The sequence below is a fragment of the Solea senegalensis genome, linkage group LG16 (genome assembly GCF_019176455.1).
Source record: "Solea senegalensis isolate Sse05_10M linkage group LG16, IFAPA_SoseM_1, whole genome shotgun sequence".
Taxonomy (NCBI): Eukaryota; Metazoa; Chordata; class Actinopteri; order Pleuronectiformes; family Soleidae; genus Solea; species Solea senegalensis.
Window position 1 is genome coordinate 2,368,418 of NC_058036.1, and position 23,517 is coordinate 2,391,934.

At 43.5% G+C, this 23,517-nt stretch overlaps 2 protein-coding genes across 5 annotated transcripts in view; both read left to right on the top strand.

Moving 5' to 3' along the window:
* eif2ak3 (eukaryotic translation initiation factor 2-alpha kinase 3) overlaps positions 1-15,998 on the top strand; it is a 34,502-nt gene extending 18,504 nt beyond the window's left edge. Inside the window, 17 exon segments of the mRNA XM_044047522.1 lie at positions 3,482-3,676; positions 3,766-3,896; positions 4,217-4,268; positions 4,270-4,485; positions 4,580-4,745; positions 4,843-4,968; positions 5,164-5,286; positions 5,375-5,604; positions 5,695-5,807; positions 7,563-7,685; positions 7,945-8,094; positions 8,339-8,921; positions 9,417-9,590; positions 10,154-10,330; positions 10,416-10,517; positions 11,255-11,317; positions 12,522-15,998. Coding sequence (XP_043903457.1) covers positions 3,482-3,676; positions 3,766-3,896; positions 4,217-4,268; positions 4,270-4,485; positions 4,580-4,745; positions 4,843-4,968; positions 5,164-5,286; positions 5,375-5,604; positions 5,695-5,807; positions 7,563-7,685; positions 7,945-8,094; positions 8,339-8,921; positions 9,417-9,590; positions 10,154-10,330; positions 10,416-10,517; positions 11,255-11,317; positions 12,522-12,713 — 2,916 coding nt within the window. The 3' untranslated portion in view covers positions 12,714-15,998.
* A 618-nt stretch (positions 15,999-16,616) lies between these two features.
* Positions 16,617-23,517, top strand: part of atrn (attractin) — a 129,467-nt gene continuing 122,566 nt past the window's right edge. For all 4 annotated transcript variants that reach the window (XR_006361987.1, XM_044047519.1, XM_044047520.1 and 1 more), the window contains exon 1: positions 16,617-17,076. Coding sequence is in view for 3 of the 4 variants with exons in the window: in XM_044047519.1 (XP_043903454.1) it covers positions 16,850-17,076 (227 nt within the window). In the remaining variant the exon portion in view is untranslated. The remainder of the gene's footprint in view (positions 17,077-23,517) is intronic.

Consider the following 23,517-nt stretch of genomic DNA (forward strand, 5'->3'; position numbering starts at 1 on the left):
GGTTTGTTGCAGCCATAGTTTCATCTGCTATTTGAGACGTGTTCATTTAAATACTCACATTTGTGCTGTGTCATGTTTTTGAGAGGCTCTGTTCATTTTATTTTTTTTATTGCAGCACAGTGACAAGATGAAGCTTAAAAATACCCCACTTTTATTCATGATTTATTTTCTTATTAGCAGCTTGATGAAGCAGATAAATTCAAATAAAACTGTAGCGTTCCATGTCGATAAATGAACAAAAACAAAAATCGCAATTATAGACACAGGCCTGTGGTTTTTATGTGGAATTGAACTTCCTTTGTTGTCGCTCATCTGTTTACATTCAATGTATATTATATAAACAGTAAATTCCTATTTTCCAGGCATATTGGAGGAGGTAAAGACAGCGAAAGCAAGTATTGTATTTAATGATTATACAGTTATATATGTCAGACCTTGGATATAAAAGCTGCAGTCTCACACACGTGACAACTTTAAACACTGCTGCTGGACTTTAAATGCAGTTCTTGCAGGTTTTTGTTGGACAAAATCATGATAACAGCAACAATATTAAAGAAGTAATAGTATGCGGTGGTGCACGTTATAAAATGACCGTGGCAGAGAGTTTTCACAGAGTTTCAACGCACTCACCGATATCTCTGTTTGAAAAGAGGCACGTTTTATAAACGAGGAGAGAAGAGGTTAAAAGTTGAATGAGTCTGATACGTGGCCCTTAAATATTAATAGCCTTAAGAAATTCATAGCAGAGGAGACATGAGACGAGAGATTTCTGCTGAGAAGTCGGCGTTTTAATAATTGAAACCGTCTGTTTTATAATTCTACAAAAGTTTAAATTCCAAGAACCCTTTTGTTTTTGAATGTTTTCTTTTGTTTCGGGAAGAAAATTCAAAATAAGACGCAGGACACACAAACAAACAAGGGGGTGGAGCATTCATCACACACGCATACACGTTACATCAAAGGGCTAGCTTTTAATTTGCTCTAATGCATGTTTTGTTTCTCATGTAATCCACGAAAAAGCGCCGTCCTTTCTCTCGAATGCTATGCAAATATTTGAATATTCCCGATCCCACTTAATAGATTTCCATTTTAACGACATGCGCTTTTAAGTTATGGCCCCGGCAATAAACTCTTTAAAGTTCATAGCTAATGGATAACTTTCATTTGTAAAGTGGTTAATCTTCCCAACAGTAATAACATGCTAGTTACATTATGTTCTTCAGGCTCGCTGCCAGAGGTCGTTAAACTTGGGACATTGCAGAGTGGATTATATTGATTTATATTTACCTCATTTAAACCACATTAAAACTATTAAAAGGAAAAAAAAAGAATGGCATTAGATTTATGTTCTCGCTTTGTGAATAAGTAATCTGAAGTCAGTTCATGGAGGTCTGGATTTAAGTGATTTAAAGGGAAAATCCACAGGCCAAGGTGTTTATTTTTTATGTTTTGTTTGATTTAATTTAATTTGATTTATTTTACTTTGACTATTTCCCTTGTCACTCAGAAACAGCTGCACATGGTGCAGCTCACTAACAGTGACACATGACATGAATCAGATGTAACAAAAATTCATTTTGAAGCCTGGTATTTATATTTAAAAGGGGTTTTGTTGTTGTTAAAATGCCTTTAACATCACGTCATGGTCACGTTCAAACCTTACAAATACAAATATTGGCGCGTTTTGGCCCCGAGGCTTTTATCAGGGAGTCAAACTGAGCTCTTGTTTGGTGAGCTGTAACTCACATGCGGCCCCCCCAATGAATTGCATGCAGCTCTACCACTTAATATCAAGTTATAATGACTTATTTTTGTATGTTTTTCTTTAAATAATAGATGAATTTTGCATCACAAGTAAATTTTTATTATTTTGATATCTTTTTCTCAAAAAAGCATGCCTTTTTTTTTCTTCACTTGACTGCCCCCCCCCTTACTGACCAAATGAGACACCCAGTGGCCCCCCCCAGGTCATTTGAGTTGGAGACCCCTGCTCTAAAGGATGCAGCCCCTGAATTGAGACCCAGGTCTCTGAACTCATGGACTCCTGTGCTATAGAGAAGATCAGGGTGAACTTTGTGTTTGAACACGGGTCTGAATGATATATGGCTTCAGGAGCAGGATGACTCATCCACCCCCCCCAGCCTTACAAGCATGGAATGATGTGATGGTCAACCTCCCTCTTCCTCCTCCTCCTTTCACTTGCTAAATTTATCCTTTTCTTGTCCCCCCCCCCACACACGAAAAGATGACATCACCTCTGCTCTGGGCTCCGCTTAGTAAATCATTCCACCACCCGGCGTGGCTCATCACTGGCATTTTAACCCCACACACACACACACACACACACACACTGACCTTAATAGAGTCTGATTGGATTTTCTGTGACGAGGTGATCGACTGGTCACACGCTTGACCCCAGCCGCCGCACCTGAGGTCCCCATCCCATTAGGAATTGTCTATTAACGGGATAATGATTCTCTCATTATGTCACCAAAAAAACAACTCTTTGTTCGTCTCAACTTCTGTTTTTTTTTCTCTCTCTCTGTGAAGAGAACATTTGTCCTTCCACCATCTGCTGAGCTAAAGCTGCGGAGGCTAAAACAGGATCAGGCTCAAGTTTTGGCAATGATGATGTCATCCTCACTGCTGCCCTGAGCTGAACGCACACACACACACACACATTATGGTCGCACACTACAGTAAAGATATAGGTTAATTACTCAGGCTCTTCAGTTGTGTAATGGTCCCACGCCTGTGGATGGAGTCTGAGTGTGCGGGGGCTGACGCCGCCGCCGCTGCTGCAGCAGCTGTGTCGGCCCGTGTGATGTGTGTCTTTCTGTGTCTGAACTGAGCTGAAAACCTGTAAAAGTTACTTTGACGTCTATGTAACTACAACTGGAACTAATGATTATTTTCACGATTAACCGAGTAATCGTTTGGTCCATAAAATACCAGAAAACATTAAAAAAAACATTGAGAAATGATGATGTTCTCGAATGTCTTGTTATTTTCTTATGTTATTATTCTGCCTCTGTTTGGTCTTCTTGGACAACAATTATAATATTTGTTTGGCCTGTCGAATGCTCTTCTGAAACTTGGCGCGGGCACTAATTTATTTTTTCAGTCGAACTGTTTGCACTTGTCGTTGCTTTACTAGCACAGTGGTTGCCGTTGCCTCCCACTGTTTTGAAATGAAACAAATACCTTCTTGGTGTGCAGCGTGAGAATGTCACCGGGTGACACGAGATCTTAACACAGCTATATTCACAAACAAACAAAGAGTTGTGTGTTTATACTTAAAAGTTAATCACTGCTTTATTAGCTGGTACAAAGTTGGCGTGAAAGGGTGACAGACACAGCAAAGTGCTCTTGGCTGGACCTCTTGGCTCCCGCGGTACCTCACAGTACCTCACCTGGTTGAGGTTGTGACAGTTTGAGTGTAAAACATACGCTAAAACAAACACTGTGATCGTTCCCGCAGATGTTTGGGAACAAGGTGGTCATCCCTTCACTGGACGGTGCCTTATTCCAGTGGAACCGGGACAGAGAGAGTATGGAGGCAGTGCCTTTCAGCGTGGAGTCCCTGCTGGACTCGTCCTACCGCATCGGAGAGGACACGATCCTGGTCGGGGGCAAAACCCTGACCACCTATGGCCTGGGGACCTACAGTGGCAAGGTGAGTGGAATATGATGGCGTTTAAAAATGAAATAAAATATGCAGTGAAAGAAACTTGGAGTCTGATCACACGTCGTTCTCCTCCGCAGATCCGTTACATCTGCTCCACGGTGGGCTGCAGTCAGTGGGGGGACAAAGACGTGGAGCCGGAGGACGTGCTCCTCCTGCAGAGGACGCAGAAGACTGTGCGAGCCATCCGGCCCCGGACAGGGATGGAGAAGTGAGTTTTATTCAGTCAATCATCAAAGATGTTCCTCAGTCGGTGTCTACAGAAGTTACCAAGCGTTTTTAAGTGAAGAATTATAGAATATAGCGGAGGCTGAACACATCGTGATGGCTTTTTTTCCACTTATTACAAAGATAAATCACTTTTTCTTTACTAAAACAACTACTTAAAGACAATGTACAATTTTACCGTCTCTGCACAGACGAGATCTCAGCCCATTATGCTCAGCACGGTCAAGGTTTTCCCAACAAATGTTTATGAATCCCTAAAATCAGAGATCAGTTTCAGTTGTGCGTCATTTCTCTCGTTTCAAGGTGGAACTTCAGCGTGGGAAACTTTCAGCTCAAGCTCGTTCCCGAGGCTCAGTCTGGGGATGAACTTCCTGGAGGGAGAGCTGGCGAACGAAGCGTGGAGGGAGAGTCAGCGCGTCATCATCGACGAACCCAAGGAGCGGGAGCAGGCCGAGAACCAGCAGAACCAGCAGAACCACAACCTGGACCTTGTCATCAAGGTGTCGGTTCCTGACTGGAAGGTCATGGCCTTCAGCACCAAGCCTGAAGGGCAGCTGGTCTGGGAGCGTCAGGTGAGACACCGCGGACCTCTCAAACCCGTGTGCAGTGATTTATTTAAATTCTCCAGCCTCACCAATGACCTCTGCGTGGTTGTGTGTTGTGTAGTTCTGCACACCCATCGCTTCAGCCTGGCTGGTGGGTGGAGGTAAAGTCACACCCATCAGCCTGTTTGACGACACCGGCTACACCAACCAGTCGGAAGCTGACGAGGAGGAGGACGATAGTGACCCGGAGAAGATCAGAGGAGCAGCAGAGTCCAGTGTGTACTTGGGTAAATCCGCGCTCGCCGTCCTCTCGCGACTTTTTTCGAAACCTTCTGCCGTTTCAGTTTGTGCATGTGTAACTTCCTTTGGCCCTGATTCGACCAGGCATGTTCCAGGGACAGCTCTACCTCCAGTCTTCAGTCAGGATCACGGAGAAGTTCCCCGCCAAAGCCATCGGATCGGAGAAGAATATAATTCCACTCCCTACCGTCAAATGGAAGCCGCTGATCCGTAAGTCCAGAGACCAAACGCTGGCCTCACGATTGTAGATTTAACCACAGAGTGTAACTGTGTATTCACAGCGTCTGTCTGAGTTTCTTAATTCTGAACGCTTTCACATGTGGCCACTGGGAGATTGTTATTCTCTTTATCGATCTGTCTCTCCGCCCGAGATCAAATAACCAATTTGTCTTGTCCTTGACACAGATTCCCCGTCTCGCACTCCGGCCCTCGTTGGCTCTGACGAGTTTGACAAGTGTCTGAATAACGACAAGTTCTCCCACGAAGAGTACAGCAACGGCGCCCTCTCAATCCTCCAGTATCCGTACGGTAAGAGCCTGGAAACTGCACCGAGGCTCCAGAAGGCCGCGATTGGGGAAAAATAAAATATGACCCATTTCTTTGGTTTCCCTTGTAGACAACGGGTACTCCTTCCCCTTCAGCAAGCACTACCGGGAGAAACGTGACAGCTCTGTGAGCCTGATTAAGGGAAACACGGCGGGGCCCGACAGCCGCAGGAGGAAGGACCCGGTGCTGCTGCTGCCCTGGTGGAAGGAGATTCTCGGCACCATCATCTTCTGCATCGTCGCGACCACGTACATCGTCCGCAAGTTCTTCCACCCCCCCGTTCCGGTCGCCTTTGTGAGGGTAAGAGCGACGAGGCGACAGGACGTGATTTTTGATTTGCAATTTGAAGTGATTTAACAAAACTTGTCCCTACTTTCTGTCTCTTAAAAGCAACGGAAAGAGTCGGAGACACAGTGCCAGACTGACTGCAAGTTTGACCTTGAGGTTGTAGAATCCAAAGAGCCGGTTGCCATGGAGACCCGTTCCACCGAATATGTGTCCAGGTAAGCCGAGCAGTGACGCTGTGCGTCGACAGCTTTTAATTTTGGCATGACTCGGGAGAATTTTACTTCTACTGTGCCGGGGGATTTTCTTTTCACACTCCAAAGTCTTTCAAGGTGTAGCTACAGATTCAACACTGTTACCATGGTGACCGCTGGTCTTCCAGCCCTGATAGAGCAAGGCAGAGACTGGAGATGTGAGTCGCAAGTAGTGCATGATTGGATAACTCAGCTGTTTGCCATGAAATGACGACGACCTTGGCACCGGCAGACCTCGCCCTCCCTGTGCAGCATCTGCCGCGGGGTCGCAGTGTCACTTTTCATCACTGTCAGCACATTGTCGCAAGTTTTTTTGTCACTTTGGACACTGAAAATACGATCGGCTCTGACCTGCTGCAGTCCGAATGTGAGGACGCCAGCGAACTAATTCAGCTTCTCCCGCCCCAAACACGAGCGGCGATCTGATTAAACTGCGACTTTATCTTCTCCTCCGCTTGACCCCGCTTCTTCTTTTGATCCAGCGCTGAAGCGTCAAAACGCCACGCCCGTCCCTCTCCACAAAAATGTTCTTTAAATAAAACGGCCGTGGCTGTTTTGAGCAGCTGCGGCAGCCGTGAGTCAAAATCATTAGGACACAGATGGAGATCGGGAAACAAGAGTTGAATCACACGCTTTCCTTATAAGTCAGCCTTCAATCCCCCCCGAGGAGCGTGAGCAGGGTGGAGAAGATGGTGAAGGTAGTGATGGATGTAGGCGAGGATTTGGCACGTGTGGTCCCTCTCAGCAGCAAACCCAAACTCCCAATATTCTTCAAGTCTAAACTCTTTTAATGATGATTTCTGGAGCGGCACGCGATGGAAACACCTGCTGTACCTGGCAGGTGTCCTGTAATTGAGACGCAGCCGTGACTGTCATAAATAATGTGACGTAAAAGCGCCTAATAAAGTTTTAATCAGGTTTGTAAGGATTATTTCTACACTTGTATTCCCTGGATTTTTCTGCTTCTTAAATATGAATATTTTCAGGTTTCTTTGTTCCGTATAACATAGAAATCATTGAGAAGGAATAACTTCAAGGGTTTGGGAAAGACCACTCAACATGTTTCAACACTTTTTGGATGAAACCACTAATGAATGAATCCAAAAAGTAATAGAGAGATGAAATATCACATTTTTGCCATCCGATACAATTTTGGAAGTCAAAAATCAGTGTTTGAGAACTTAGCATGAAATGATAATTGGACCAAGCAGTGTCTGATTCATCCACATTTACCTCTAAATTCAAACGTAATTATTGTTATAAGTATTTGCAAATGTGAAAATCCAGGTGTGAGCAGACAAACATGGCCCTGTCTGTTTTTTAATCACCTTTCCCGGGATGAATGGCTAATATCAGCTCTAACTGAGGCCTCAGAATGAACATTCATGTGTTCATGATTGATGCTTGGCTGTATCTTGGTTACCTGCCAGCAGCAGCAGCAGCATGTCAGGGATTTTATGGAGCGGTTGTAATTCCTCCTCTGGTAATAATCACCTTTTACTCTTCACACACTCCTCCCTGACTCCTGTGGATATTTTAATCTCTGCTCCTTTGAAATTGTCAGGGACGTAGGCGATAAAACACTCGTCGCACACAAACACACACATTTATTCTTCCGTGTGTTTTTAAGGTCTTTCTGTTCGGCCTCTGAGCTCAGCATGTGTGTGTGTGTGTGATCCTTCTTTCCTGTATAATAATGACCCGAGTGTTTCTCCACAGGTACCTGACCGACTTTGAACCGGTGCAGTGCCTCGGGCGCGGCGGCTTCGGCGTCGTGTTTGAAGCCCGCAACCAAGTGGACGACTGCAACTACGCGATCAAAAGAATCCGTCTGCCCAACAGGTAGCAATGAAACTCTTTTTTCCTTACAGTTTCTTTTGCATTTAGTCATCAATGACTTATTTTCTATTGAATTTAATGTTCAGCGGGCTATAAACGTGTTCTGTTAGGTCAGTGTGACCGAATTTGAAGACATTTCCCCAAGACGTTCTTGAGATATCACAGTCAGAAGAAGAGGCATCCCTGAATCTTGTTCCGAGGAGTCCTTGGGAGTCATGAATTGAAATTTCAAATCCTTTTATTTCTTTTCGTGATCTCTCAGGGAGCTGGCCCGTGAGAAGGTGATGCGAGAAGTGAAGGCTCTGGCCAAGCTGGAGCACCCGGGGATTATCCGCTACTTCAACGCCTGGCAGGAGAGTCCTCCTGAAGGTTGGCAGGAGGAGATGGACAAGAGGTGGCTGAAAGACACCAGGTGAGTCTATTTCTGTCGATTATTCTCTTGTTGGTCCATAAAATGTTAGAAAATGGTCAAAAAAAAGTCTAATCAGTTTGTCCGAGACGAGCAAATAAAGCCAAAAAACTATTCTCCGATCATTCCCAAACCAAACGAGCAGATTTTACCTCCTGAATGTCACAAACTTGACCTTTTGACAACCTCTTAAAATCAGAAAATGTTTCCTAAATCCATCATAACAATGCCGCGTTATCACTTGCAGCGCCACCGACTGGCCAATGAGCTTCCTGGACCACATGGAGGCGCTGTCGGTCAAAGTGCCGGTGTCCAGCTCCGTGTCAGCGGTCCGCGAGCACGAGCGGGACACGTCGTCCACGGACCCGCGCGGCCTGCTCTCCAGCAGCGCCGGCGGGGCCGTGGGTTTCGGCGCCGACGACAGCGACCTCTCCTTTCAGCCTCACCTGGGCCACGACAGCCTGATGTCGGAGCGGGACAGTCAGGCCGACCCCGACGCCTCGGACACCCCGGACTCCTTCGAGCTGTGCCCCCCGCGCGGCCCCAGTGACTGCACCTCCTCCTCCTTCGACATAGTCTTCGAGGACTCGGGCTGCGACCGAGACGCTGAGGCGGACACCGACTCTGTGACGTCCGGTGCAGCCAGCACCGGCGCGGCGACGGAGAGGAACAGCTCGTCGTCCTCGCACACCAGGCGACAGGAGTCGGTCCCGCCCCCCTCCTCCTCTTCCACCTCCTCCTCCTCCTCCTCTTCTCCCCCGAGGCCAACCTCACTTTCTTTGGCTGTGCCCACACCTTCTCCAATGCAGCGGGTTCAGCCTTCTCCCAAGGTCAGAACAAAAACTGTCACAGTGAATCATTTTGTGTGTTTTTGGTATTTGAGCGTCGGGTCGTGGTGGAGTTCTGTCACTTTTTTGAAAAAGCGAGTTTGAACTCGGAGATATTCCATCCTGCCTGCATGACTAACATGATATTATTTATTCTTCTTACTGTCAGTAACTCACTCAGATGCTTTTTGAGACAGTTTTGATTGTCTTTTTTTTTTTATGGCCAAAACAACCGTCTTATAGGGTGCCTTCCAGTTGTAGTCGGAAGACGGAGTTTTCCGAGTTCGTAGTAGGAAGTTTCAACCGGAAATGACATAGCATTTAAAGTGGATCTAAGGCCAAGCTGTCCTCAGCGCCCTCTGCATGACTACGCAGTAATTCAACCGTCGGATTCACTGTGTATTTCCTACCTTTGTACAAACCCCGAACGGTTCAAACAGACTTCCGGATAACAAAGCGCCCGCTCTAACTCGGGACTGTGTTCTCCTTCTCCCGCAGGTTTACCTCTACATCCAGATGCAGCTCTGTCGGAAGGAGAACCTGAAGGACTGGATGGCTCAGCGCTGCCTCCCGGAGCAGAGGGAGCACAACCAGTGTCTGGACATCTTCCTCCAGATCGCGGAGGCCGTCGACTTCCTGCACAGCAAGGGCCTCATGCACAGGGACCTCAAGGTGAATATTCCACCCCACACACACACACGCACACATTTACATGTTTAACTTCATACTTGTATTTTGTGGTTAACAAAAAAGTAGTTTAAGTTGTGAAAAATAAGTTTTAACTAAGCTTCTCCTCAAGCCAGCAGTGGAGAATGTGGCAGTAAACTAGATGACATCATCATCAGCAGCAGCAGCAACAGCTTGCAAACAAAGATTAATGATGTTATCAGAAGAGCAGAACATCACATCGTCAATGCTTTTCTTTTTTTTTTTCCTTCGCGTTTAATCTCGGCTGCTGTCGATTCATCCGTGGTAAAAAAAAAAAAAAAGTGTGGTTTCCGCTTCACCAACGGCTGAATCTGCTTTAAAAACACTCCACTCTTTTGTTTGTCGAGTGGAAAATTAGCTGTTGGTGTCACTTTCTTTTTACATTTGTGGCAGTTTGACTGACATCTGTAGGTAAAGCAGGCATTTCAAGGGCACGTGTTTGATTAATGCACCCACATTCAGCACGTTTATTTGCTGACCCCCCCTAAAAAAAATAAATGAAAACATTTTGACCCTCCGTCCTTCAGCCCTCCAACATCTTCTTCACCATGGACGACGTGGTGAAGGTGGGAGACTTCGGCCTGGTCACGGCCATGGACCAGGAGGAGGACGACGACGACGAGCCGAGCGCCCTGACGCCCGCGCCGCTCCTCACCCGGCACACGGGCCAGGTCGGCACGAAGCTTTACATGAGCCCAGAGCAGGTGAGGAATGTGTAAAAAAATGAAAAATAAATGTGATCACGATGAGTGCAGCCGTTCATTTCTGACGCCGTCCTCTTTTCTCCAGCTCTCTGGAAACTCGTACTCTCACAAAGTGGACATTTACTCTCTGGGCCTGATCCTGTTTGAGCTGCTCTGTCCTTTCAGGACGCAGATGGAGAGAGTGAGGGTGAGTCAGCAGACACGTAATCACGTCCTCGCTGCTCTTCATTTCATTCCCACAGCCGCCTTCACTCCTGCCGAGCCATGTGGTTGTTTTAGGACCAAATTTTGTCAGAATTTTGCCCTCGTTTTATTGTGACACTTAGAAGAAGACGTATACGAGCTGCATGTTTTCCTGCCAGTCAGATTTCCTTGAAAAATGAGAGGAATTGTTGGTTTTAAAACATAAAATGCCAGAAAAAGAGTGAACTAACTTGTTAAAAAACATGTTTTTAAAACAAGTCACAACCCAGGGATCACTTTTTAGGAACGTTACCTTTTCCCTGAAGGTTCCTCCCCTAGGTTCTCCTGTTGTTATTCCCCTAAAGTTTGTTTTTGGTTGCACATTTCCCAGAATGTTCCCAGAATGTTACTTTCCTACAACCTTAAGAGAATGTTCTCTAAAGGTTCCCCTAATGTTCCCCTAACCCAAAGTTGTGATAATGGATTACTTTATCATACATTTTCTTATGTATGTAATGTCAGATGGAACTAAAATATGAATCATGATCAACATGAAATGACTTCAAATTTCAAATAAACACACTCTAATTCAGTAAAAGAATAACCCTGCTGCTGATATCTGTTTCTTTTATTCACTTAATTGTCGTGTTTTTACACATTTAACATGAATAAGCCTTTGTCTCGCCTCAGCGTCGTTAGCTGGGTTTCACTCACAGGTGTGTTTTACGTGTTGTTTTCCAGACGCTGACAGAGGTGAGGCTGCTGCGCTTCCCCGAGGTCTTCTCCAAAAACAACATTCAGGAGGTGAGTGGGCCGCTGCTGCCATCTTGTGGCCGTTCGTGCGAACTGCAGCTAAATTAAAAACCCCCCACGAGAAGGGATTTTGTTTGTGGTGTAAGAAATGAAGGACACGTGCAGAGCTGGGAGAGCATAATTCTCTGTCATGAGACTTAAGTGAGACAAACCCTTTTTAGATAATCAGATTAGGAGGTACACTTGGGATTATATTGTCTCCATATATCAGGCTATAACTTCTATATCTTCAACCAGTGACTTTGTTTATGTTGTTTAAATATATGTATGTACTTGTATACATATAACATGCCAGTTATTGCAACGTTGTCTGGGGTTCAGTTCACTTACGTTACCTTGTTTACCTGTTTGCGTTGTAATGAGATTAACATAATCCCCAAAGCATAATCTGTGGTTCTCCAACCTGTGGAAATACCCTCCATGTATTATGTATGCTGCTCTTTAAAGTCAAGTCATACATTGTAAGTTGTTAGTGTGTAAATGTACAATTAGTCATGTGTTTTAAAGCTGCAGTAGGCAACATTTTTCCCCCCACTGACCTTTCAGCATAGGGTCAATCAGTTCATCTGAGTATGAACTAGACTTTTGGTCCTTTTCTAGACTTTTCTAGTTTTCAGCCTTTGGGAAACCTGGTGTGTTCATGACAGGAGACTCTTTTACACCCAATTTAGAGGATCTGTGCAGATAATCCAGCATATGGCCCCTGATTGGTCAGAGAGTGTCGTCACTGGGCGAGTCATGAGCGCGACGTCCGACACAAGAATCCAAACGAACAATGCTGAGCTGTAGATCAGTTAAAAAACACTTAAAAAATCCTGAAATCATGCGTTAATCTCTAACATCTCTGACATTTAGCAAAGGAAATGCCTAGAATGTCAATATTTCACAGAGGAGTCTGGTGTATTAAGCGACAGCGTCAGGCGGAGTCTGTGCAGGAAGTACTGAACGATTCTGTGAACAAATCAACTGATTCTAATGATTCAGTTACAGAGGCGCAAAGTAAATGGAATAAAACAAAGTCTTTCATCCTTTATGTGTGAGACATGTGCTTCTGTGAGGTGGGAGGAGCTTCAGCGGCACAGCCTCAATCACGGAATATTGAGCCGTCTGTATATGAGACTCCATGTTTGTTAGCGATCGTTAGCAGTAGCGTCCTTGTCGCTGACGCTTGTGTTCCCTCCCTGTGTTTGTGTAGCTCAGTATGGTGCGCAGCATGCTGTCGCTGAGCCCCAGCGAGCGCCCGGAGGCCGCCGACATCACGGGCACGCCCCTCTTCGAGGAGCTGGAGCTGGAGATGCCGTGTCGATTAGCCATGAGGCAGCGCTCCCGCACCTACAGCGCCTCGTCCATGGGCCGCCCCTCGCGCCAGACGCCGACGTCGAACTGAAGGACCCCCGTGACGCAGGACTCGACCTTTCTCCGCCCCCTCCCTCCCTCCCTCCCTCCCTCCCCTCCACCTCTGCTTCTCTGTCTTGCCAAGAGAAGCACCTCTCAGCCCACTGCCACCGCACGCACGAGCCAAGAGCGACAAACACACGCTGAAGCTGACACTGGTGTCTTCGGAGCGGCGGGGGATCAAATACTTCACACTTACAACTGCTGTTAATGTTCCCGCTCACCGTCCACGCCGTCCAGATATTTAGCCACAAGTGAAAGGACAATTAAGAAGCAACAGGCGCTCTGTCACGACTTGGCTCGAGTGAGACTTCTGAAGTGTCCCCGAGCAGCAGATGGACTCCGCTGGGACGAAGACGCTATGACCACTGAACTTCATACTAAATAGATTTTTGGAAAGGGAAAAAAAAACAAACAAACAACGTTTGGCGTATGAGAAGTGACGGACGTCGTAACGCGCCGCTCGCTCCGACTTCTCACTCGCGCTACACCTCAGGTATCAAAACCATGAGGACACTCCATAGGGGCCTTTGATGCTTGATCATCTTATCTACTAGTTCTGATCACTAGTATGAGCACTAACCGGTGTTTTTCCGAACACCTGATATGCCTGATGTGGGAGACCAAAAAAAAAAAAAATCACCATCTGTTTTTTCCTATGTTTTGTAAAGAAAGAAGTTGATCAGATATGATTTGCCTTTAGAACGAATGAATGCCGAGCTTCTGGCTCTTGTCTTTTCCTGCACGTATCTGAAAGGAAAGTAAAAGGCGTGAGTGTGTTTTGTTATCTTGAAGCCAATACTTGGACACAGTTTTTTTCCCTGTGTATAAATTTACATGACGACACTGGAGGTGCTCAATCGTTTCCCCAAACACCTCCTTTCTTTTTCTTATTTGTTATGTACATAGTTGAAGGGACGAAAGAAAAAAAACCAACCTGTTTATATCTTTTAGCTCAAGCCGAATTCGATCGTGTACATATCGTAAGACGCCATTGCCTGTAAATGACCTTTTATTTTGAAATGGCTGTAAGATACTTTTGCATTCTGTGGGAGCAGAAGCCGACGGGGATGATCTCTGCTGTTGTTTGACAGCTGAATGTTTTACACCGAAAGCAAAGTGATTTCTTTTTTTTCCCGCAGCGCGTCACTCGACTGAGCGACTGAGGTCACCGGATCTGTTTGGGTTTATTCGTGACGGTATCGCGAGTAAACGCAAACCCCGGTGACTTTTAGTCTGCTTGAGTTCATACTTAAGTACGACTGTTATCTTAATAAATAACAAAAAGTGCTCCAAACGAAACTCTTCGTTATCAACCTGGTCTCATTTTCAGATGTTAAAGAAGTAGCTGAGCCCTAAAATGTCACTGGGTCCATTTTTAAGACTTTTGTTGGACACTTTTTTTGATATTTACAATTGAGTCAGTCCTGCCCGACCTTATTGAATTGACATGTGTTGACGTACTTTTGCGAACTTTCCCGACAGACTTATCGAATCAAGTCCAAGACATATTTTCAGAATTCATCAGGTTAGTCGTACTTGGGCTTCAGGGATGCAAGACATATTAGCTTAAAAGTGTATAGTCAGATATCTGTTTATATGTTTATTTTGCAAGAAATATGTTGATTTCACTACAGAAGAGACTAAACGATCTTTGCAATTGGCCGCAAGAAAAGATGAAAGTATATATATTGCGTTTTATCGGACCAAAAACTCCCGATATAGCTGCAAAAAAGCCCGAAATCTTGCATCCCTGTTTGACTCGCCTCCTGCCAAACGCCTGACACGTGAAGCAACCGTTTTGCTTTTTTCTTTCTTTCTTTCTTTTTTTTCTATAACCCCAATTGTTTCAACTCGAGCGAAAAGGAAGCAAATGACTGAGAAATGTGTCGCGTGTCTCACTCTGTGGTTTGAAGAATCATCGGTCACGTCGGGGTGTGAACGCACCTTTTACAGCGGGACCTCCAAAGACGGATCACCTCTTAACGCTGTCAGAAATGATTCTCCCGTGGTGTGGGGAACCAGGTGGACAGGGGGTTCCAGAGCACCTGTGGGACCAGAGTGCCATTTCTAAATCGGTTTATTCGTACTTTTTCTCTAACTTTTTAACTCCCCGTTTTATTTTAATTTTTTTTTATTTGGCAGCTGTTCTCCAACCCCATCCACCTTTGCATTCCCCCCACCATGCAGGAAAAATAGCATTTAGGGAAGACTGTTTAATCCCCTCTACCGGGGGGAACCTGGACCTGATCATTGGTCGTATGATCCTCACAGGCATTGTTTTATGTATATAAGAAGTGCTGGGAGGGGAGAGTACATGACCTGTTTGTAACAACACACACACACACACTGCTACTTGTAATGTGCTTTCAATGATTGTAATTTTCTAAGGATCTTCTCTCTTTTTTAAGGAAACGGGAAATTGCATTTTTTTTTTTGGATTATTCTGCAGGGTTTTTTGGATTACTGTAAAAGTCTCGACCGTGTCCGTTACGGGAGGTCAGAATGACGTCCGTCCGTCCGTCCACTTCAGTTTGATACAGAGTGTACTGTACTTCTTCCAAGACGGGGTTGGAGATGGGATAATGTATCCTCCTCTCGTGATTAGGATAAAAATGTGAAACTCCATCCCGCGTGTTCACACGTCGCTTCGTGGAGGACAGTACGTACTGTTACGTTTGACCTATGTTGACATTCTCTGTTGAATCAATGTTTTGATGTTCTAGATGAATTTTGCGAGTTAACTCATTCTCCCCTTACAATGTAACCTAAAATAACACATTTTTGCCCCATTTTTATCCTAGAGAAACCAATTCACCACAGTGAATTGTGACGTAAATACAGGTAATCACCTACTATAGTAAACTGAAAACAGCATTATGAACAATAGTGTATTATTGGAGGTTATAGCGATTGTTTCCACTCAGTTACACCCAGAAATTGTTCTACGTTATATTTTGTGCTCTGTTGAGTCATTTCTCATCTCCAGGTCTCTTCACCGGGGGATGGTTCCGTTGGAAAGTCACGCACGCTCTCTCTCACTCACGAGTCTCGCTCTGTCTGGAAATGTTAGTTGCGTGTTCTTGTGCACAAACCCCATCCTCTGTCCACGTTGAATTGTAAATATGTTCCTGTGCTTTATTTATGTTCCGATGCCGAGATCAATCCTTTTTTGGGTTGGTGTTATTATGAATGTGCTTCCTGCGATGAAGTGCGTTGGATTATGATGACTTCTTACAAGTCTAAATTTAATAAACTGTTCTATACCGTTTGTACAGTTTGGTGTCGTTGGTGTGCAGTCTGTGGGCGGGTGTTGGGTGATAGTACAGATTATTATTTATTATTTTTTACTTATATAGACCCTAATCATAATTTAAGTGCCTAATACAACATTTTAATTATGGGCTAAGCTAACACTGATAAACTTTATTATACAGTTCATTATACAATATATATATATATATATATATATATATATATATTAACTCAATTTATATACAGATTATGGGCCAATTTATCATTAATAAAATGGTAAATTTGTCTATGGACTGTCCTTGGACGTAAAATCTTTTTTATATAAATTATGGGCTAAACTAACAGTGATTAATCTCTTGACCTTAAAATATAGATTATGGTCAAAGGTAAAATGTCTATATTTACAAGCTTTTACATACAGCATATATGGGTATAGATAACCTCAATAAACTTAAATTAAATTCAGTGAAAATGTTTTCAACACAGTGTGATAATGACGATAATGTTAACTTGACATTGACAAACTTCTATATATTATCTCTGGGCTAAGCTAAACTAGCTTGGGAAGAGCCGGTGCTCGTGGTTTCAAAATAAAAGATTCCCCGCCCCCTCTTGTTGCGCATTTCCGGTAGTACGACGTCACTTCTGGATGTCAATATGCGGCTTGTTGCGGCGCTGGGGAAACAGAACCACTGGAAAGATGTAAACCAAGCAACCCGCGAACACCTGCATCCGCGAAGACACTGAACATTTCCCCCGGAGAAACCGTAACTAAGACCCGACAAACACAAACACAGCCACGGACGGCTCCCTGGGTCGTTACCTCCGAGACAGCGGAGCGTCTGCCTAAACGCAGCCATCTTTTGTGAGAGAATGTACGGGGCCTGCTCGGGCTCTGGCCGGGGCCGGAGTGTGCTGATGCTGACTACCGCGCTCCTGCTCTCCGTTGTCGGGCTGCTGTCTGCGCTGCCCGGCGTCACCGAAGCGAAGGAATGCGACAAAGCGTGCGTGAACGGACAGTGCAACGCCGCCACTGGCAGCTGTGTGTGCTTCCCCGGCTGGACCGGGGACCAATGCCAGCACTGCGGAGGGAGATTCAGGTACCGTGAACGCACCAGCGGGATTAATAACGCTGCTTTGAACGCAGTGAATGAATGAATGTGTGTGTCGTCAGCGTTTGCTTTGATTTGAGTTCAGGTAATTAGTCAGCTGGTGATGGACTGAGCACACCTGAAGCATTTTAACAGCCGCCCGTCACTGTTAGTCCTGCCACTACTACCACTGTTAGTATAGTAATATCACTACTGCACTACTGTTACTGCTGCTACCACCACCAGTAATACCATTGCTAGTGCTATTACTACCACTGCTACCACTTATACTTCTCTAATACCATTCCTATTTTTACTGCTACCACCACTAATATTACTACTAGTACTACCTCATTATTGTAACTACTACCACCACTACTACTACCATGACTCTTATTACTACCACTGCTACTGCCACCACCATAACAAATACTATTACCACCACCACCACCACCACTACTATCAGTACTACCACTTCTACCTCCATTACTGTTACTACTACTGCCATTACGCTTACTCTACCACCATCAACACTCTCGCTACTACTACTACTACTACCATTACAGTTACTACTATTACTACCACTACTATTAGAGCCACCACTGCTATTACTCTTGCTGCTGCTACTGGTTTTCATGTCTGATAACTGATGCTAGTGTCCGTCCAAGCTGTAAACAAACATTTGTGCTGACGTGTTTATCACTCCACCATAGTAAACACTTTGTTAAAATACTGTCACTGTTACATATTTACATAGTTTGTCAATAATATATCCAGTGATTTTGACTGACATTAGATTGATACTGAGTTTTGCATCTGTGTGTAACACCCCAATACTACCACGGCTACTGATGGGTCACAGTTTCCCACTAAGGGTTGGATTTCCCCAACGCGGGAAATAGAGTCTAGAGGAGGTGCATGAAGTCTAGTTCTCTGTCAGATCACCTGATTAACATAATGCTGAAATGTTACAGTGGAATTATTGATCAATAACGGAAAGAGTAGATCTCCTCCTTCAGGTTTAAGCCATAGAGGTGACTGGTGGTGGAACTGTCTGTCTATTTTCAACAAAGCTTAGTGAAAGTACTACTGTGTAATGGAAAAAAGTGTCACATTTTAATTAATGATAATATTTAGACAATCAGCTGCCGCTGCTCGTCTTATGTCCTCTTTAAAGTGTCACTTCTCTGTTAATATCCCGTCCCAAACTGTTTTGATGACACTTAATCAAGACAAAATCAATAATGATTACACTATCGATCAGTTTATAGCGGATTATGTCACGCCGCTCGTCCTGGCAACGCGACATAAAACAAATAGAACACATTTGTTTTCCTCGGTCGGGTCAAATTTGAGCTTTTTTCAGTAATCTTATATTTCCGTTCTGTGTGCTTCTTGGCGAGCTCATCGTTTTTCAGCATCATGATGAGTTGGCATGTCTGTGTAGCTAAATCAGAGTTGTTGTTCTTTTGTTTTTTCATGCTATTTTGTGTTATTTTAGTTGAATGTGACACCCGGCGTCCTGCTGCCTCAGCTCCGTGTCAGTGTCGCTGTGGGGAGGGAAAGCTGGGGCTGTTTACACATTAGCAGGTGAAATGGAGGCCGACTGAGCTGCCAGTGTTTCACAATGACAGCGTTGAGTGCTCGCTGCATGAAGTAGCTCGGTTGTGGTTGAGAACCGGGAGCCAGTTGCACTCAAAGTATCAGCTGTAGCAGTCTGCCTGTCTGTGGGTGATGAGCACTAGACACCAGCTGTCTGTTCGCATGGACGTCTCGTGTCAGGTTACTGGATTTTACTGTTTAGTCATTAAATCGGTGGCCATCAACCGGTTGCCCCGTGGGCCACAACTGGTCCGGCAGCATTAATATCCGGCCCGGTAGATGAATAAACAATTTAAAAGTCATTTAAATGGTTTGCTTTTCAAAATGGTGATTTCCCATTGTATTATACAGGTTATCTGACTTGACATTGTTCACAGTAATTGTTCAGTACTTCGTCTAAATACACCAGACTCACCAGTAATGCTTTCAGGATTTTTAAGTCTTTTTAACTACACCTACATTTCAGCATTGTTGCTTTTGATTCTTGTGTCGGACGTGGCGCTCAGGCCTCTTCCAGTGACGCCACTCTCTGACCAATCAGTGGCCGGCAGTCTGTCGAGGTCACATTAAGTACTAGAGCTGCACAGTATAAAGAGATTGGGGGCTGTCCCACACTGTCTGTCAGTGGAAAACCAACCCCGCAAGATCAGGGCCACCAGGTATCAGCAGCTACAAGGTCGAGGCAGCAGTGGCGTTATTTTAGATGTTCATCGCCATGGTGAAAAAGAGAAAACCGTTGTTGGAGGAAGTGAGGAAAGAGGAAACGACTATCTGAGCGAGAATAGACTCCTGCTTTAAATAATCACATGCAGTCACATGTTAAATTCCCAATGAGTCCAATGTGCCGTCTTCTGGTTTAATATTTAGTCTGGAAAAGGTTGTTTAACTCCAAGGGATTTGGTGTCTAGCAGGAAAGCATGTGTTCTATCTCTAATGTGAGGATATGGAAGACATTCACTGCTTTTCTTCGTTGTTGAACGGCATTTATTTATTTATTTTTTTCATTAAAATTGGTAGTTTGTGTTGCGTCATAAACCAATCTATTCCTTCACCAAAGTCCGTAGAGAAAAATATGCGATTTTAAACCACGGCACACACAGACATTAATCTACGACTGCCTAAATGATTTATTTTGTAAGTTCTGCGCCTTAAATCCTTCTTTTTAATACAGTACGACTTGTCACAGTAACGTAATAAAAGTGACTTTTTATCAAGTCTATACTGTCAGTACAGTGTTTCCAGCATCATGAGTGATGTGGAAGCTCCCTCACTGCTTCAGACATGAAATAACAAACGTGCTGCTGCTGCTGCTGTTGTTGTCTGTGGCGCTGTGTTGTGCGTTTCTCATGGTCAAAGGTTGTGATAGTTTTCCAGGGCGAGCCCGTGGTCTGACACTGTGTTTAGCATACACACAATGCTGCCATACAAGGCCCGGCCGAGCGCTTGGTAAAAGCAGCTTTTTCTGTGGCGCGAGTCGTGCCAACACGGGAGTCCTCGTCAGCCGCGAGAGCCAAAATCAACTTGAAGGAGGGGAACACGCTCGTGTGTCTTCTTGTAGCGCTGATGGCAGGAAATCGAGATTTTCTCTTTTGATTCAAGTGCGATTCGGCACTTTGAGGTTGTGGTTCTGTGTCGATAAAGCGTGCGTCCACTTTCAATGAGTCCCGGTCTGTTTTTAGACTTGGACTCTGATAACTGTTTGACTTGTCTAGACACAAAAGCAGCCAGAGATGGACTGGGTTAGATGGGCACACACACACACACACACACACACACACACACACACACAAGGACATCCTGCTCATGTTCGTACTCACATCAGGGGGTCATCCCTGTAGATGGGATGGAACATTCCAGTCAGGATTGGAGGCTGGTTTGGGTTAATTTTGTGTTTTACATGAAAAGATCTGGAAAATTGTCTGTGGGAAGTAACTTGCACTTCCTTGGGCGCAGTTTTAGGAAAATATTCTAAAAGCTGCTTTATTCATACATTATCCCACGGCCTGTTTAGCCCACAATTTGTATTATAATCGTCATAATGACAAGGAAAAGCACAGTTTACCCATCCTACTATCTATAAGTAGTGAACCAACAACCCTCCTGTCACAAGCCCAGTGCCACTTCCACTCCCATTCGCTGCCCATTAAGCCAGGAATCAAACCCTGGTCAACAATCGCTCAAATTTTAAATATTACTAAGGACGCAGCCCTGACAGTTATTCATTTATTTTTGTCCGAACCCAGCTTGATTTTTGGTGTCATTTTTACATCATCATTATTCTCGTTTTCATTCGAAAAACATATTTAAAATGATGATATTTGTGCCGATCTGTGAGAAACAAATATGTGTAGAATAAGACGTGTACAGATTCCGGACAGTAATTAATCTAAAATTGTATTTTGGCTTTAACAGATATTAGAACTTATCCTTGAATTATAACTGTTACCATGTGTTTGCTTGTTTATGGACATGTGCATTGTAAGTGACCATTATTATGCACGTAAATATGAAATAGGCCAAGCCTGAATATTATTTCTGAATAACAGTGTTTAAAAAACCAAAAAAGACCAAATACTCGAGGTTCTGTGATTGGTTCTCCTCAATTAACAAACAAACTAACATGTCTTACAGTCATTAAAATCATTTCCGAGATATTAATCTGCCTGTCCCATTGGGCTCAGGTCAAAATATTCACGCTGTAATCCAGATTTTCTCTTTCTCTCTCTCTCTTGCCTGTCCAGTGTTTGGACGTCAGCTCGCCGCTTCTGTTTTATTCACTTTTCATCTAAACGTTTTCTCATCCTGGTTCATAAAATTGAGCTGCATCTCGCTGTCGCTGTGGACGACGCGCTGACCTCGCCGTGAACTGTTTATCTGCTCTTTGAAAGGTGTTGAGTCGAGTGTTGTATTTGTGCAAAGACGACAGAAAACGAATGGGGGATAAAAAAAAAGAGGGAGAGAGAGAGAGAGACGTGGACTGAAGTGATGTCACAGCTTATGTAAAACTCTCTGGTTCTTTGTCAAAATGTAAATCCTCAAACCTGGACGTGGTAAAAAGAAAGCCGTAAATGAGGGATTATCTCTCTTTTTTTTAAATTAATATTTGGGCTGACTTTTATTAATTTTGAGAAGATGAATCGTCCTGCTGTAAAAAGCCCACACTTTGAACCTCACAGTCCACAAATGACTCATAAATAAATAAATAAATCATTTTATAATTATATCATTTGTTATATTTGTTATGTATATATGTGTGTGTGTGTGTATGTATATGTATATATGTATATATATATATATATATATATATATATATATATATATATATATATATATATATATATATATATGTGTGTGTATGTATATATGTATGCATGTATATATGTGTATATGTATGAATGTGTGTATATATATATGTATGTATATATGTATATATGTATGTATATATATATGTGTGCATATGTATGAATGTATATATATATATGAATGTCCATATTTATATGTATGTATGTATGTATGTATGTATGTACGTTTATATATATATATGTATGTATGTGTGTGTATATATATATGTATATATACAGTATATATCGCGATATACAGTATAGCTAAGCAATATTTCTGTCAGGCTGCTTGATATGGCTTATAAATATTATAATATCTGGATATTTTAGATATTAAGAGAGTGACAATACACTCTAAAATAAAACATCTACTGTTTTTTTGATCTGTATTGTACAATCCTAAAATACGGTTCATTTCAGAGAGACAACGAAATTGGCTATAAACATGGTCAGATTCTGCTATAACACAAGTGACTGTTTTCTTAATCGATATATAATATTTAGTGCGTTTGACAAATGTTTTTTGTTAATGCAGCAGCCTTTACAATCGTCCCAGATACCTTACAATATCTCAATGTCTCATGTCACGATATAGATATAATATAGATTCAAGCCGTAGTATTTCATTAATATTTGGGGAGTAAAACGGCCAATTCTCACATTTTAGAAACTGGACCGTGCACAAATCCCTCGTTGTCGTTGTAAACGGTTCTAATGCATTTTAACAGGCGCGTGAAAGCCTCTGTTGTCGTTCCATGAGTGCTTGGGTGCGATCGTTGTTTACAGTCATGTTTACCAGCTCACAGTCGTCTTTCGGCTTCTTCTTCCTCTTCTTCCTCCCCTGCTTTTTTCTTCTCGGCGATGGCAACGCGGCTTCTTTTTCTTGGCACGTCAACCTTCACCAACTGTTGTGGAATAGCATGAAAATGTTGGCAGGCACATCATGTTTTTGTTTGTGTGTGTGTGTGTGTGTGTGTGCAAATATTGCACAAAAAAGGGAAAATAAAATTAAGATATTTAGCCACAATGCTTAAATTAATATTATAATATCATATAATTATATTATTTTTCAAATCAAATTATTCATAAATTAAATGTTAGTGTTTTTCTTTGCAGTTTATTCATTTTGTGGTGTATTTGTCTCCAACTGTTGCTTCCTGAAGGCTCACTCCTTGTTTTATATATTTAATTTACACACAAAGGGATGCAGAGAGAGAGACATACTGTAGAAATATTCTCGCTCACGTAACTCGGCTATGAGGGGAAGTCGCGAGCTATTTAAAATTCACGGAAACACGTGTGGTTGTGCACTTGAGAAACGGCCTGAGACATGAAGACATGGACGCTTAACACATGACTGGCCTATTAAAATCTATACCACTTAAAGTCTACGGTATCTTGAATTTTGTGTTGCTTTGTAAACCTCGCTCTTCTCCTGCACCAAATTCCATAGAGAAAATCAACGTTTTTTTTGCATCACGGCACATGATGGCACACAGGAGTTGTT